The 15205-nt window shown below is 44.3% G+C and overlaps 1 protein-coding gene across 1 annotated transcript in view; it reads right to left on the bottom strand.

Moving 5' to 3' along the window:
- cfap61 (cilia and flagella associated protein 61) overlaps positions 1 to 15205 on the bottom strand; it is a 216307-nt gene that overhangs the window by 139501 nt on the left and 61601 nt on the right. Inside the window, exons 11-12 of the mRNA XM_078557547.1 lie at positions 9920 to 9959; positions 6574 to 6713 (exon numbers count right to left, since the gene is read on the bottom strand). Of these exons, the coding sequence (XP_078413673.1) occupies positions 6574 to 6713; positions 9920 to 9959 (180 nt within the window). The remainder of the gene's footprint in view (positions 1 to 6573; positions 6714 to 9919; positions 9960 to 15205) is intronic.

Genomic DNA, 15205 nt, shown 5'->3' with positions numbered 1-15205 from the left:
GGAAAAGAAGATGCTGAAGCCCTACATCTACTGGACCCTGGAGAAACACATGCATCGCATGCTAGGTGGATCCTCATGCACATGGCTCCGCCGCAAAGCAACTCTTGGAAAATGGGAGGTCTCCACTGATGCTTCACAACATCATGGTCTTAGCCATGGGCTCCCACCATGTTCCATGGTCTCTGTTGATGCTTTGGGACATCACGGTCTTGGCCATGGGCTTACATCATCTTCCAAAATCTCCATTGATGCTTCAGGCCTGTTTGGGAACATCATGGTCTTGGCCATGTGTTACGAAACTATAATAATTTTCATAATATTATTGTAAGCTTATGGGTGTGAGTGTGGATGATTCTGTCTGTGTGGTTGATTTGGCTGAATTAGAGTCAGATAGACTGCAAGGTTGAAATTATCAAAAGAGTTAGGTGTAAAGCTTTTGAAATGGAAATGGATAAGCTACAATGAGGGTTCTACAGATAAGGCGTGTATGAAATTTGCATTTTTAGATAAATGATGGGGTTGTTTGATTTTCAAAGGGATGGTAGGAAGTTTACAACTAACAAGCAAATAGGGCAAGGTTATTATATGTGTGTTTTTCCCAAAAGGAAAGAAGCCATATTAACAGCATGAAATATTTTTATATTATGAGAAAAGTAAATTTCTGAAGATACGGAGAACAACGGGATTTTACACATTAAAGAGAGAGAAACATATATAAAGAAGGACGGAAGGTTATGTGGGAGTGGCCGTGTAACCTCCTGAAAGGTACGCCATGTAAAGCAGCCTTGGGGAAAAGCCTCTAGCCACTTTTGCAGAAATCTGCTGTGTCCAGTAATGAAAGTTGTGTTAAAAAACCCTTGGAAATCCACTGTCAAGTTGGTGCGTGTGGTAACCTTGCCGGATTGCCTATTTAAATTTAAAATCTACTTTGGGCTGTTGTCTTAAAGGGGTGCGTTGTTGGATTAATTAGGAATTTTGGGATTTGTTATAATAACAAGTAACTGTAATCTTATGTCTGTGTTTGAATTATTTTCCTTTGTTAATAAATGTTTTAACTTAATCTTTAAAATCTCTAAGGTTGTTAGGGGACTCACTACTTCCGAATTCACTGCACAGTTCTTCTCATAGTAAATACAAATTGCAAAACTGTGGCAATAGCGTGACCAAGTCTCCCTTGTCGATTTGGTCCGCCTGGCACATATCACCTGCTGCATTGTAACACATGGGCTGCTACAGAGGATCAGCGAAGGTGGGGGAGAGGGGGCGGTGGTGCGAGAGGAAGGTCTAGGTGTGAGTGGGAGAGGAAGGTGTACCAGGGTTTAAGTTTCGGGTGGGGGGGATGAAGGTGTTGGGGGGATGAGGTTCGGAGGCAGGAAGAAAGGTGTCGTGGGGGTGAGGTTGGGAGGGGGTCGAATGTATCGGGGGAGGAGGGGATGGGGGGGAAGGGGTTTAATGAGTGAGAATGCTGCAAGTGGGGCTGTAGGTGTAAGAGGGGAGGGCGTAAGGGAGGAGTTTGGAGGGGGGAAAGTGCCCGGAGGGGGATGGAGTTCAGAGATGGGAAGGTATCTGGGGGGGAGGCGGGCGTTCGGAGAGGGGAAGGTGTCAGGGGGAGGAGGGAGTAAGGGGGAAGGAGGAAGTAAGGGGGATGTCCAGGTGAGTGTGCAAGTGAGGGGTCCTTGGAGTCAATGAATGCCTCCTGGGGAGCGAACTGAGGGTGGGTGTAGTATGAGGGAATAGTGAGTGTGAGAAGGGGCAGAGGGAGCTGGTAGGGTGTGGGGGTGAGGGTGAATTGGTAACAGTAGAAGGGGTATTGAGGGTGGTTGGGGGGAACTCGGAGGCAGTCATGTATCCTGGGGGTGGGAAGGAGGAGGTTGGAGAGGACAATGTGGATGGGGGTGGGGTTCTCCAGGAGGTAGGGAATGTGCACATTCCCCTGGACATCCTGGAATGACATAGAACAGAGGAATATAAGAACTAGGAGCAGGAGTAGGCAATTCAGCCCTTCGAGCCTGCCCCACCATTTAATACAATCATGACTGATGTCATTTCAGCCTCAACTCCAATTTCCCGCCCCCTCCCCATAACCTTTCAACCCGTTACTAATTAAAAATCTATCTCCTCCTTAAATTTATTCAGCGTCCCGGCATCCACTGCACTCTGAGGTAGTGAATTCCACAGATTCACGACCCTTTGAGAAAAGTAATTCCTCCTCATCTCTGATTTAAATCCACCACCCCTTAGCTTAAAACTATGGCCTCTCGTTCTAGAATGCCCCACAAGGGGAAACATCCGCTCCACATCTACTTTGTCTATCCCCTTTAGCATCTTATATACCTCAATTAGATCTCCTCTCATCCTTCTAAATTCTAGTGAGTATAGGCCTAAATTGCTCAATCTCTCCTCATAAGACAAGCTCCGCATCTCTGGAATCAATCTAGTGAACCTCCTCTGAACCGCCTCCAATGCAACTACATCCTTCCTCAAGTAAGGGGACCAAAACTGTGCACAGTACTCCAGGTGCGGTCTCACCAATGCCTTGTACAGTTGCAACAACACTTCCCTATTTTTATACTCTATTCCTTTAGCAATAAGTGCCAAAATTTCATTTGCCTTCCTTATTAAGCGTCTCTGCCATTTCTGCGTTCCCCACTATTAACTCCCCAGTCTCATCCTCCAAGGGACCAACATTCACTTTAGCTACTCTCTTTCCTTTTATATACTTGTAGAAGCTTTTGCTGTCAGTTTTTACATTTTACGTTAGTTTTCTTTCATAATTTACCTTTGCTCTTTTTATTATTATTTTTTAGTAACCCTTTGTTGATCTTTAAAAGTTTCCCAATCTTCCTGCTTGCAATTTGGTATGCCTTAGTTTTTGCCTTTTTGTTATCTTTAACTTCCTTGCTTAGCCATGACAAGGGTTTGGGTTGGTAGGTGACGGTGGGGAGGTGAAAGGTGATGCTGGGGAGGTCGATAATGATGGGGGAAAGGACATGGGTGACTGGGGGAGGGGAAAGGACTGGGGAGTTAATGAAGAACTTTACCATGGCCATGTTTGTCAAAAAGAAAGTGAGCAGAGCCTTGTGTTGGATGGGAACAGGTTCTGCATGGGAGTGCAATCAGTGGGTGGACGGAGACACAGGTCAGCTCAGATGGACAACTGAAAGATAACCCCAGCAGACAGCATTGAAAATGCTTGGGACATTGAAAAAGGTGTGATGGTTGAAGACTACGCGTGTGTGGGGAAAGTGCTTGCACGAGGCTCCGAAAGGCCCTGCACTCCGCCGTCTCTCTCTCTCGCTCTCTCTTTCTCTCTCACACACACACCTCCCTCCAAAATCACTTGTGGGCTGCGTGCAACTGAACTGCTAGTGGGGGTGGGGGATGCAGGACTTGCGAAGCCTATCAATGAAGCTTAAAGACATTACACATTATTAAGTGAAAGTGAATATATTTTCAGATTATAAAGTGACAAAATATGTTCACTCGTGCACTCACTTGTGATCAGAATTTCTTAACTTTTCCAGGCCTACAACCTCTTCTAGGTGCTGCCCTGACATCTATAGCAGGGGTGGAGACAGCCTGTGCAATGGTTGGTCCTGTTGCCTCTGATGACTCTGGCATGTGTCTTCTGGACAGCCGAGGCCTTGAAGGGCCAGGCTTGCTTGAGCTGTCCTCGTGTGGGCCAGCTGCTCCCTCTGCTGGGACAGAGGATAGGATTGAGGAGGTCACAGGTGAAGGGGACTCAAAGGGAGCAGACAGCCTCTGAGATTCCTGAGTGGATGACCCAGGGGTGTCTACTCCAGCTCGTCCTCCCTTCAGGTGCCCAAGGGCCCCGGCCTGACTCCACGAGGGGAACAAGCACCTGGAGAGACATTGAGGTGCCCCACTTCCCCTGTGCATTGCCACTGCAGGAACTCGCCCATGGCTATAGTGATAGAGTGCAGGTCTGCGCGCATCTCTGCGTTCTGCTGGACCAGTGTCTCCAAGGCATCTGCCATCCTTCCCACAGAGTCCTCCATATGTGCATACATGGGCGCTGCTTCATCAGAGAGCAGGCAGATGCACTCCTCTGACTCGCGTGCCACTCTGTTGAGGGCTTCCAACAGCTCTGCATGATGTCCCTCACCTTCTGCTGATTCTCCACAATGAGTTGTAAGGCTGAATCCAGAGGCTCGTCATCTGACTTGGACCTTACAGAGGCCTCTTCCCCAGCAGTCCTCCGACTGCCGGGGAGTTCGGTTGAACCTGCCTCCTCCAGCTGTGGACTCGTGTCCGTGCGGTGACCACCAGAATGTGAACCCAAGCCTGATCTAGGTGTAGGTCCCACCGAGGTGTGTGACTCAGCGCTGGTGGAGGGTGAGGGTAAGCACTGTGACAGGTCTTCCAGGCTGCTTATTTCCAGCTCTTCAATGGAAGAGATGTCCGCCTGGCTGAAGGTGAGGACGTGAATGGAACTGAGGGACTGACTGGCTGAGGGTGTCAGTCACTTGGCAGAGCTCCCTGTGAACCAATGTAGAGATAATTAGTGCCTGGCAGCAGAGTCAAAAGCAGGAGAGAGAGCACTCACAGTTGCAGTGAGAGGGGGATGATGTGGTGCAGGATCCTCACGAGGGTGTACGATGCCGACCTCACCATCACCGCAGGCACTGTCCATGTCCTCACCAGTCAGTGCGATGGCCACTCCTCACAGTGAGTGAGGGGCCTCCACCCCCAGTCTGGGACCTCTCCCTGCTGTTGTGAGCCAGCTTCTCCTGCAGGGAAACAGATGGAGAGAGTGTGAGCAGGACACATGGCACTGCGTGGAATGCTTGCGGGGTGAGCGGAGCCAAGGACGGGATGAGGACGTGCGCTCCAGAGGATATGAGCCTGATGGAGATGTGAGGGTGTGTGTGAGAGTTAGTGGTGTTGCCCCTTGAGATGTGAGATCCCTGTGGATGGGTTTGGGAGTGTGTGAGTTGGGAGTAATGAGGTGGTTGACTTACCCTGACAGAACGGATAAGATCATTCACCCTCTTCCTGCACTGGGTGGCTGACCTCCTCTGAGCTCCGGTGGTGCTGACCACCACTGCCACCGCCTCCCAGGCCTGATTGGTCACTCTGGTGGAATTTCTGTGGCCAGAGCTGGGGTAGAGGACATCGCGGCGGCCTTCCACTGCATCCAGCAGGTGCCCCAGAGAGGCATCATTAAATTTGGGAGCTGCCATTTTCCTGGCTTTCAGTTCCATCTGTTGCCTGGAGCAGTCTTGGTCTGTAGACATGAAGTAGGCTGCCTTCTCATGCCTGGAGCGAGGAAGCACTGAGGTCACGACTTGGCAGACAAACTCAAGCCCGCCCACCAATGATCCGGCATGTTTCCCGTGAATGCATTATTAATGAGGAAGCACACGTCGGGAAGGGGACGATATGATGTGAAAACCCGCCATTGCAGCAAGTGGGTAAAACATCTTTCTTCATGCCCGCTACCACACTTAGTGCAAACCTGGGATGATTCTGCCCAAAGTTGGGCCATGGTAAATAGCTCTACCTGTTCTGGTGCTGATTACAGGAGATTCAACAGTGGGAAAGGACTGATCTGAAGTATATGTTTGCCAGCCCAATGTGTTTGGACATAGCTTCAACAGAAATTGTGGAAGCTGAACAGATGCATAACACAAATCACTTGCATTTAACAATGCGGCAGTTGGAAGGGGCAGGAAGAATTGATGAAAAACATACTTGTTCCATAGTGCTAAAGATATAATTTTCTTTGAGACAACAATAATCAATACCTTTTCCATAACGGTATTAACTTATTGCAACATATATAGTCTAATTTGTGTAAAATGGTGTCAACTTTCCATACAATAAACCATTTTAATGCCATTCTGTATACAGTTTTCAGAATTAGAGGTGGGGCAAGGGGCAACAGACTGTCAGAATACTACATAATCCACCTTGAATGTGCTATTAGAAGACATCTGAATTGCAGGGGTCTCTGTCCACTGGTCCCCTTAATGACTCGACAGACATCATAAGATCAACATGTAAAAATATGAAATGCAAATTGCCTTCCACCATTCCTTGACAACATTTGTCTACTGGTCAAACTATTAATTTTCAAACCAAAATTCCATTATTCTTAAAATTATATTTTCTAATTTTCTCCTCTCTCATCTTGAAAGCACTGACCTCTCGTTGAGCATCGGAGGTTGGCTGGTACCCCAGTCAAAGTGGTAATCCTTCATTCATGTGCCTAGATGGTGAGTATTGGCAAGCTTTTTAACTGTAGAGGACATTGCTTGTACCACCAAGCCAAATTCTAGCAATAGCTGGCCTATGAACCTGTGTATTTTCCAATAGAGGTCAATGATCAGGGCCAAGATCTCCAAATGTTTTTTAACTCCCTAATTCCAAAATCTGGAGACCAGTTCTAATGCTTGATCTGACTGCTGACCTGATTGAGTTCAGCACACACAAAGGATCACACATAAATCAGCCTCTGGTCTATATGAGTTAACATTATACCAAGTAGAACATTTTCCCACTCATTCAAAAGTTAATAAGTATAGTAAATTGGTTTTGAAGAATCCTTACTTTAGCAAGCCTTTGCGATGAGTGACATATAGCTCATGAGGTAGTGTTGTCTTGCTGTAGGGCACGACACGGGTAAAATCCTTCAGCAAAGGGAACTCTGGGATCAGATGAGGTACTGTGATAACACAGAAGTCTTTGTCCTGTAGTGATTTGAAACAAAAAAAAACTAAAATAAAAACGAATAGATTTTTAAAAATTCATTTAAATCTTTTCACTGATGATTCAAAGGGGGAGTAATACTAAGCAGTTTAAGCACCCTACATGTGTAACATGTTACATACAATTAAAGTATTCTTAAAATAATTATTTTTGCAGAACGTTTAGCAGTGGTAATTTAACTAATGTGTTTAATGATGCTGGGAAAATGGCTGGAGAAGCAAAACAAGAGGCAGAAATAAAAACAAAAAACTGCGGATGTTGGAAATTCAAAATAAAAACAGAAACAGAAATACCTGGAAAAACTCAGCAGGTCTGGCAGCATCGGCGGAGAAGAGCACAGTTGACGTTTCGAGTCCTCATGAACTTTCACCCACCCCTCCATCATTTTCACATGGTCCATCTCTGACACTTCCCTTCCCTTCCTTGACTTCTCTGTCTCAATTTCTGGTGATAGACTGTCCACCAAAATCCATTACAAGCCTACCGACTCCCACAGCTACCTCAACTACAGCTCCTCACACCCCGCTTCCTGTAAGGACTCCATCCCATTCTCTCAGTTCCTTCGCCTGCGTCGCACCTGTTCTGATGACGCTACCTTCAAAAATAGTTCCCCTGACATGTCCTCCTTCTTCCTTAACCGAGGTTTTCCACCCACGGTAGTTGACAGGGCCCTCAACCGTGTCCGGTCCATCTCCCACGCATCCGCCCTCACACCTTCCTCTCCCTCCCAGAAACATGATAGGGTCCCCCTTGTCCTCACTTATCACCCCACCAGCCTCCGCATTCAAAGGATCATCCTCCGCCATTTCTGCCAACTCCAGCATGATGCCACCACCAAACACATCTTCCCTTCACCCCCCACTGGCGGCATTCCGGAGGGATCGTTCCCTCCGTGACACCCTGGTCCACACCTCCATCACCCCCTACTCCTCAACCCCCTCCTATGGCACCTCCCCATGCAAGCGCAGAATATGCAACACCTGCCCCTTCACTTCCTCTCTCCTCACCGTCCAAGGGCCCAAACACTCCTTTCAAGTGAAGCAGCATTTCACTTGCACTTCCCTCAACTTAGTCTACTGCATTCGTTGCTCCCAATGCGGTTTCCTCTACATTGGAGAGACCAAACGAAGACTGGGTGACCGCTTTGCAGAACACCTTCGGTCTGTCCGCAAGCATCACCTAGACCTCCCTGTCGCTTGCCATTTTAACACTCCACCCTGCTCTCTTGCTCACATGTCTGTCCCTGGCCTGCTGCATTGTTCCAGTGAAGCACAACGCAAACTGGAGGAACAGCACCTCATCTTCCGACTAGGCACTTTACAGCCTTCCAGACTGAATATTGAGTTCAACAATTTTAGATCTTGAACTCTCTCCTCCATCCCCACCCCCTTTACGTTTCTTCCCCCTCCTTTTTGTTTTTTCCAATAATTTATATAGATTTTTCTTTTCCCACCTATTTCCATTATTTTTAAATGTATTTCACCCATCATTTATCTATACCTTTAATGCCCTTTTAGTCTTATTTCACCCCACCCCCACTAGAGCTATCTGTACCTTGCCTGTCCTGCTATCCACTCTTAATTAGCACATTCTTTTAGATAATATCACCACCTTCAACACCTCTTTGTTCTTTTGTCTGTGACATCTTTTGGTTATCTCCTCCTATCACTGCTTGCTTATCCCAACAACCACCCCCCACCCCCAAACCAGCTTATATTTCACCCCTTTCCTATTTTTACTTAGTTCTGTTGAAGGGTCATGAGGACTCGAAACGTCAACTGTGTTCTTCTCCGCCGATGCTGCCAGACCTGCTGAGTTTTTCCAGGTATTTCTGTTTCTGTTTTTATTTTAAAACAAGAGGCAGGCTGGATGACTGAGAGCAGATGGACTGTCGCTGTATTGTTTATCCTCATGAAACTATTGTCACATGTCATTCTATTAGTCTAAATATTTAGTTCACATTTAATGTTGAATAATTGTGCGCCTTGCATTTGTTGTTTTTAAATTATTCAATAAAAAATTGGAAAGCGAGTTAGGAACTGGAGTAGGACATTCAGCCTGTCGAGCCTGCTCTGCCTTCAATTGGATCATGGCTGATCATCTACCTCAATGCCACTTCTCCGTGCTATCCCCATATTCCTTGATGTTATTAGTCTCCAGAAATCTGTGGATTTCTATCTTGAACATTCTCAAGGATTGAGCTTCCACAGGGCTCTGGAGAATTCCAATGATTCACCACCCTCTGAGTGAAGATATTCCTCCTCATCTCAGTCTTAAATGGTCTGCCCCTTATTCTGAGACTGTGTCCTCTGGTTCTAGACTCACCAGTCAGGGGAAACATCCTACCTACATCCACCCTGCCACGTCCTGTAACAAATTTGTAAGTTTCAATGAGACCACCTCATTCTTTGAAACTCTAGAGAGTATAGGCCCAGTTTCTCAATCTCTCCTCATAAGACTATCCTGACATCCCAGGGATTAGTCTGGTGAACCTCTGTTGCACTCCTTCTATGGCAAGTGTATCCTTGTATATCCAAGTATATCAAGTTCACTGGGACACACCATTATACAGCCATGTTAAACCAAACATGATAATTTGCAAATCTTGGAATTTACTATGTGCACCCTTTACTGTAGTTAGAATATTGCAATCCAGGGACAACCATTGTGCTTTCCCGCTAACACACTCATCATGTCACTAAGTCTCATTTCCTTCAAACAGTTTCCAGGCGGGGCATGAAATCATTCATTAAAATGTCATAATTTGAAAATTGGATACAGTCATCTCCAAAACCATGTTATCAACCAGGGCAGCACTGGCAGTTTCCAGTAGACCTTCTTGGCTGCATTGATGCTTAAAACAGAATTAGTCATTACGTGTCCAGCTACCTAACACCTCCCCATCCTTATGAGTAACCAATCGAGGGCAGAGAGGGCATAAGAAATTGATCTAAAGTTTACATTGCAGTTAAATCCATTTCAATTTCATGAAGCCCACTTTATAAAATAGTGGTTGCCATTGTGTGATTGTCGGCAGTTATTCAATTTTGACACTCTCAGGACTACCTCTGCTTTATTCTTGTGGTCTTATAAATAATCATATAAATTGCTCTGCAACATGTTGAACTAAATGATTTTTTGAATAATATAAAATACTGGTTCTGAAGATTATTTAAGATTCACTTACTGGATAAAGATTAAAAATATAGGGCAAAAAGTCCTGAGACCTGTGAACAAAAAAAAACAGACATGAATGCTTAAAGTTTTGTTGTCAAAGTTGGTAACAAAAATGCAACTTTACCCATTTGATCAGAATATTTAAGAAGTCTGAGTCTTTACTTGCATATTTACATGTAAATAACTACAGTTCGCATTTCTCATGGCAGCTCTATTACTTCCTTTAAAGTATAAAAACATTGTAAAAATAGGATTTTTCTGGAAAAAATTGATCTAATTTTGCAATAATTCTGAATGTGGCATACATTGCACTATTTGATTTTAATGTGCTGAACACCTTACCAAGCTATGAATTCCTAACACTTCATTCTGGTCTGTGTAAATCTACAATGCAATATATAAATCCCAGCAATTGGGAGCCCTAATTATGATTTTTTTTATTTGTTCATGGGATGCAGACAACGCTGGCAAGACCAGCGATTTATTGTTCATCCCTAATTCCCCCTGAGAAGATAGTGCTGGGCTGCCTTCTTGAACCGTTGCAGTCTGTGTGGTGAAGGCACTCGTTAGGTAGAGAGTTCCAAGATTTTGACCCAGCAACAATGAAAGAGCAGTGATATATTTCTAAGGTGGAATTTTACATCAGCTGGATTTTACATTCCTGCCGAAGTCAGTGGAGTTTAGAATGGCTCGCTGCATTTTACAGCCCTGACCCGCCACGGTGGGACCATAACTCTGGCCTAAGTCAGGGTGTCTGTGATTTAGAGGAGAACCTGCAGGTGGCAGTGTTTCCATGTGTCTGTTGCACTTGTCTTTTGAGGTTATGGGTATGGAAGTTGCCATCAAAGAAGCCTTGACAAGTTGATACAGTGCATCTTGTAGATGGTATAAACTGCAGGCCCAGTGCACTGGTAGTGGAGGGATTGAATGTTTAAGGTGGTGGGTGGGGTGTCAGTCAAGCAGGCTGCTTTGCTCTAGATGGTATGGAGTTTCTTGAGTGTTGTTGGAACTGCACCACTACAAGGTAGCAATTCAAGCAAGGTCTTGAGATGATGTCAAACCTTGCACTTTTTTTGATGTCTGAACCTGAAAATAACTCTACATACATCAAGTTACATCAGGTGTACAGCAGAGAAGTGGGCCATTAGGTCCAACTGATCTATGCCACTATTTATGCTCCACATGAGTCTCCTCCTACCCTACTTCATTTTAATCCCATTAGCATATCCTTCTCCCTCATGTGCTTGAGCATCATTGGCAAGGCCAGCATTTTTTGCGTATCCCTAATTGCGCTTGAGAAGGTGGTGGTGAGCTGCCTTTTTGAACTGCTGCAGTCCATCTGGTATAAATAAATCCACAGTGATGTTAGGGAAGGAGGTTCAAAATCTTGACTCAGTGACAGTGAAGGCACTGCAATATAGTTCCAAGTCAGGATGGTGTTTGGCTTGGAGGGGAACTCACAGGTAGTGGTGTTCTTATGCATCTGTTGCCCTAGTCTTTCTAAGTGGCAGAGGTCGCAAGTTTGGAAGGTCCTGTTGAAGGAGTCTTCGCGAGTTGCTGCAGTGAATCTTGTAGCTGGCACACACTGCTGCCACTTATTGTTGGTGGTGGAGGGAGTGAATGTTTAAGTTGATGGATGGGGTGCCGATCAAGCTGACTGCTCTGTCCTGGATGGTTTCAAGCTTCGAGTGTTGTTGGAACCTCACTCATCCAGGCAATTGGAAAGCATTCCATCACACTTCTGACCTGTGCCTTGTAGACGGTGGACAGGCTTTGTTTGGGAGTCAAGAGATAAGTTACTCCTTGCAGGATGCCCAGCCGCTAATCTGCTCTTGTAGCCACAGTATATTTATGGCTGGTCTAGTTAAGTTTCTGGTCAATGGTAGCTGCTAGGATGTTGATGAGAGGGGAGGGGGGATTCAGCAATTGTAATGACGTTGAATATCAAGGCAAGGTGATTAGATTCTAGACATCTTGTTGGAGATGTTCATTGCCTCGCATTTTTGTGGCGCAAATGTTTCTTGCCACTTATCAGCCCAAGCCTGAATGTTATCCAGGCCTTGCTGCAAATGGACATGGATTGCTTTAACTCAGCTGCTGTTTATAGTAGCACATTCCATATTCTTACCGCACTGAATTCACTGTTGGATTTATCAGTAAATATCTTATATGTATGACCTTTAGTTCTGGACCCCACACAGATGGAAATATTTTCTCCATGTATTCTATCAGCCCTTTCATTATCTTCCACAACCTCTCTTTTCTAGAGAAAAGACCCCCAGACTGTTCAGCTTTTCTTGATAAGTATATCCTCTCAGTGATTCATTTTGCATCTTCATCTTTTTATAGTATGGAGACCTGAACTGGGCACATTACTTCAAGTGTTGTTTAGCCAAGGTATAATTCAACTTTAACATAATGCCTCTGCTTTCTAATTGTATCCCTCTATAAATAAACCCTAGTATTTAAGTTTGTTTTATGGCCTTAATCTGAGTAACTACTTTTAGGCCAGAATTTTACGGCTCCATCATAAACAAAAGTATGAACAAAAGAAAGGAAAATTTAAACACACAAGATTACAGTTACACAGTTAAACTTAATCTTATAACAGTTCCCCAAAAGATTTCTACTTAACTCGACTCCCAACTTCATACCCCTTTTAGGCAACAGTCCAAATAGATTCTTAATCTATAAAACATCCCCCAATATTACCACAAGCACCCACCGTTGCTATAAGGGAGGTGTTTCACAGCTTCTCTCGACAATGGAATTCCAAGGCTTTTAATAAAACCTTGCTTTCTGGAACAAGCAAACACTTCTCTGGGGTGGCTAGAGGCTGCTTTTTCACAGGTCTGTTTCACACAGTCCCCATTTCACAATCTCACATGGCCACTCCCCATACAGTTTTCCATCTTTCTGCCTTTTGATCTGTAAATCCCATTGTTTCTATGGAAGTTACTTTTCCCAGAATATAAAAATCTTTCATGTTTCCCTTATGGCCAGCACTTCTGAGAAAAATAAACTTAAGAACTTTGCCTTATCTATTTTGCTCGTTATAAAACATCTAATCACGTCCCTTTGAAATTCAAACAACCTCTCAAATTATCTACAAATGCAAATGTTAGCTCTACCCTATTTACCGATCTTACTTAGCTCATCCATTTCAGCTTCCAAATGCCTGTTTTTACACTTAATCCCTTTGATGACTCAAACCTTGCAGTCTGACTGTCTTCAGTTTAACTAAATTACACACACCTGCTTCAGTATCCCACAGTAATATCAGGGGAAAAAAAGATATTTCCTTTACAAAAGGCACTTTTGAACTAGCTTTGACTGTACATTACTCTTCTGAAATTGAAGCTTTCAGAGCAGAAAATGCTTAAACACAGGCAGTTGGTATTAAATTCATGACTGAATTCTACTTAACATGAAAGTCATTATAGGTTTCTGCTGTACTTGGGACTCATAACCATTATGAGAAATTATATCAGATCTGCTTCGGTAAACTCATGGGAAAAGAGTGAATAAGCCTGAACCATGCTTTAAATGCTGCATTAGCTTGCTTCGAGTCCATTATGACCTCTGCAGCATTCATAAACTCCCTCATGATGACAGTCAGCACTTCACAAATCTGGTCATCTACTTCTCTTAGTAACCTGAAGTAAACACCATTCATTCTGGCAGATTTGTTTTGAGCCTGTACAGAACCTTCAACTCACTGATGTCGTCATTAAGTTTGCATGGATTGTCTTTGAAAATGAAGGGCATGCAACTAGCATTTTCTTTTATAAATACATCAAGGAAGTAATCATTAAGTATATTAAATTTATCTTTGGTTTCAGCCCCATAAGTATATTTTAAGGTTTTCATGTACTTCATTGATCATTACAACACGGGAATCATTTGTTGCCATTATGCTTAACCTACAGCAACGATCTTTAGCACACATCGCTATGCCTTCCGACCAATCTTTTAACAAATTTGTGAAGATTCCTATATTCATTGCATTGGTCCCCCTCACTTTTCTACCTGCAAGCTCTGTAAAATTTGCTTCTTATTCATTTTACATTGTCACGATTCATTTCAAGTCACGTTTATTTAGTTCTTTCTAATCTTGTACAAGTCCTTGGCTAGGCCTCCGTTACAGAACACTTCTACAGAACACTGTGTCCAGTTTTGGTCTCTGCACATGGTGTGTGATATTGAGGCTGTGAAAAGGGTGTAAAGGAAGGCTGCAAGTTTAGTTCCCAGTTTAAAACATCTTCAACTCAAAAAGCTGCTCCTCTATACTTTAGAGAAACATAGAGTTAGGGGTGATTAGGTTAAGGTTTTTAAGACGATAAAGAGACCAGGTTGTGTTTTGTTGACAGTTGGTCTTAACTAAGTAGATCCGAGAAGGCCAGGGGTCACAAGCTCAAGTTATGCAAAGGCAGATCTAGGTCTTCTTCTTCTTATCGTGTCCATGGACAGTCTATACATGGCCCAGCCAGAACTGGACACATTTTTGTGCCTTGTTGTTGAATTCGGCAAGATCTGCAACAGTGCAGGGTTCCTCTAGCGATAGGCATTGCAGGGGATGTTGCATAGTCTGTGGCTCAGTTCCATATTCACAAGTTGTCGGGCTGGTTGTATATCCTCATTTGCTTAGTGACACCTTTGAACAACCTACACCAGTCCTAAGATCTAAGCTAGTTGTCAGGAGGTGGTTCTTTTCCATGAGAGCAGTAGACCTGTGGAGGAGGCTGTGGGTCTGTGGTAAATAATGATTTGCTGAATTCCTTCAAATGAGAGTGGACCTGTTTCTGGCTAGGGTGCAGACTCCTCATACAAGTGTGTAATATTAATCAGGGACAGTGTTGTCTCCTGGACTAGTTTCAATTGCTCAAGGTGATCAGAAAGGAATTTTTCAGATTTTTTTCTGATTGTCCTATTTTTAAAAAAATCTGTTTTTCCTCCTCTCCCAGGTTACATGACAGTAGTCTGAGAGTGCCCGTAGTGTGATACACAAGACATCACATTTGTGTAGAGGAGGTTGGGTGGACCGTGTCCTGTTCATTCTTTTGTATGTTTCATATGTTCAACAACCCAGATTTTGCAGGCAGCAGTGAAGCAAAGGTGCTCACCACTAATCTCAAAAAAAGTGGCCCACAAACATCTAGCTATCTCTGTGGCATGGTTTTCCTCTTTCCTGGCAGCAGGTTAAATCTGTTGCCAGGTGAAGGGGATGTTTCGACGTGCAGCAGCACTGAAGCAGGTAAGCAGCCAAGCACATTGAAATATTCACACACAGTAAACC

Source organism: Cetorhinus maximus, chromosome 14 (assembly GCF_964194155.1).
Source record: "Cetorhinus maximus chromosome 14, sCetMax3.hap1.1, whole genome shotgun sequence".
In the NCBI taxonomy this organism is placed as follows: domain Eukaryota; kingdom Metazoa; phylum Chordata; class Chondrichthyes; order Lamniformes; family Cetorhinidae; genus Cetorhinus; species Cetorhinus maximus.
Note: the sequence above shows the minus strand (reverse complement) of the source record. Positions and strands in the feature narration are given on the sequence as shown.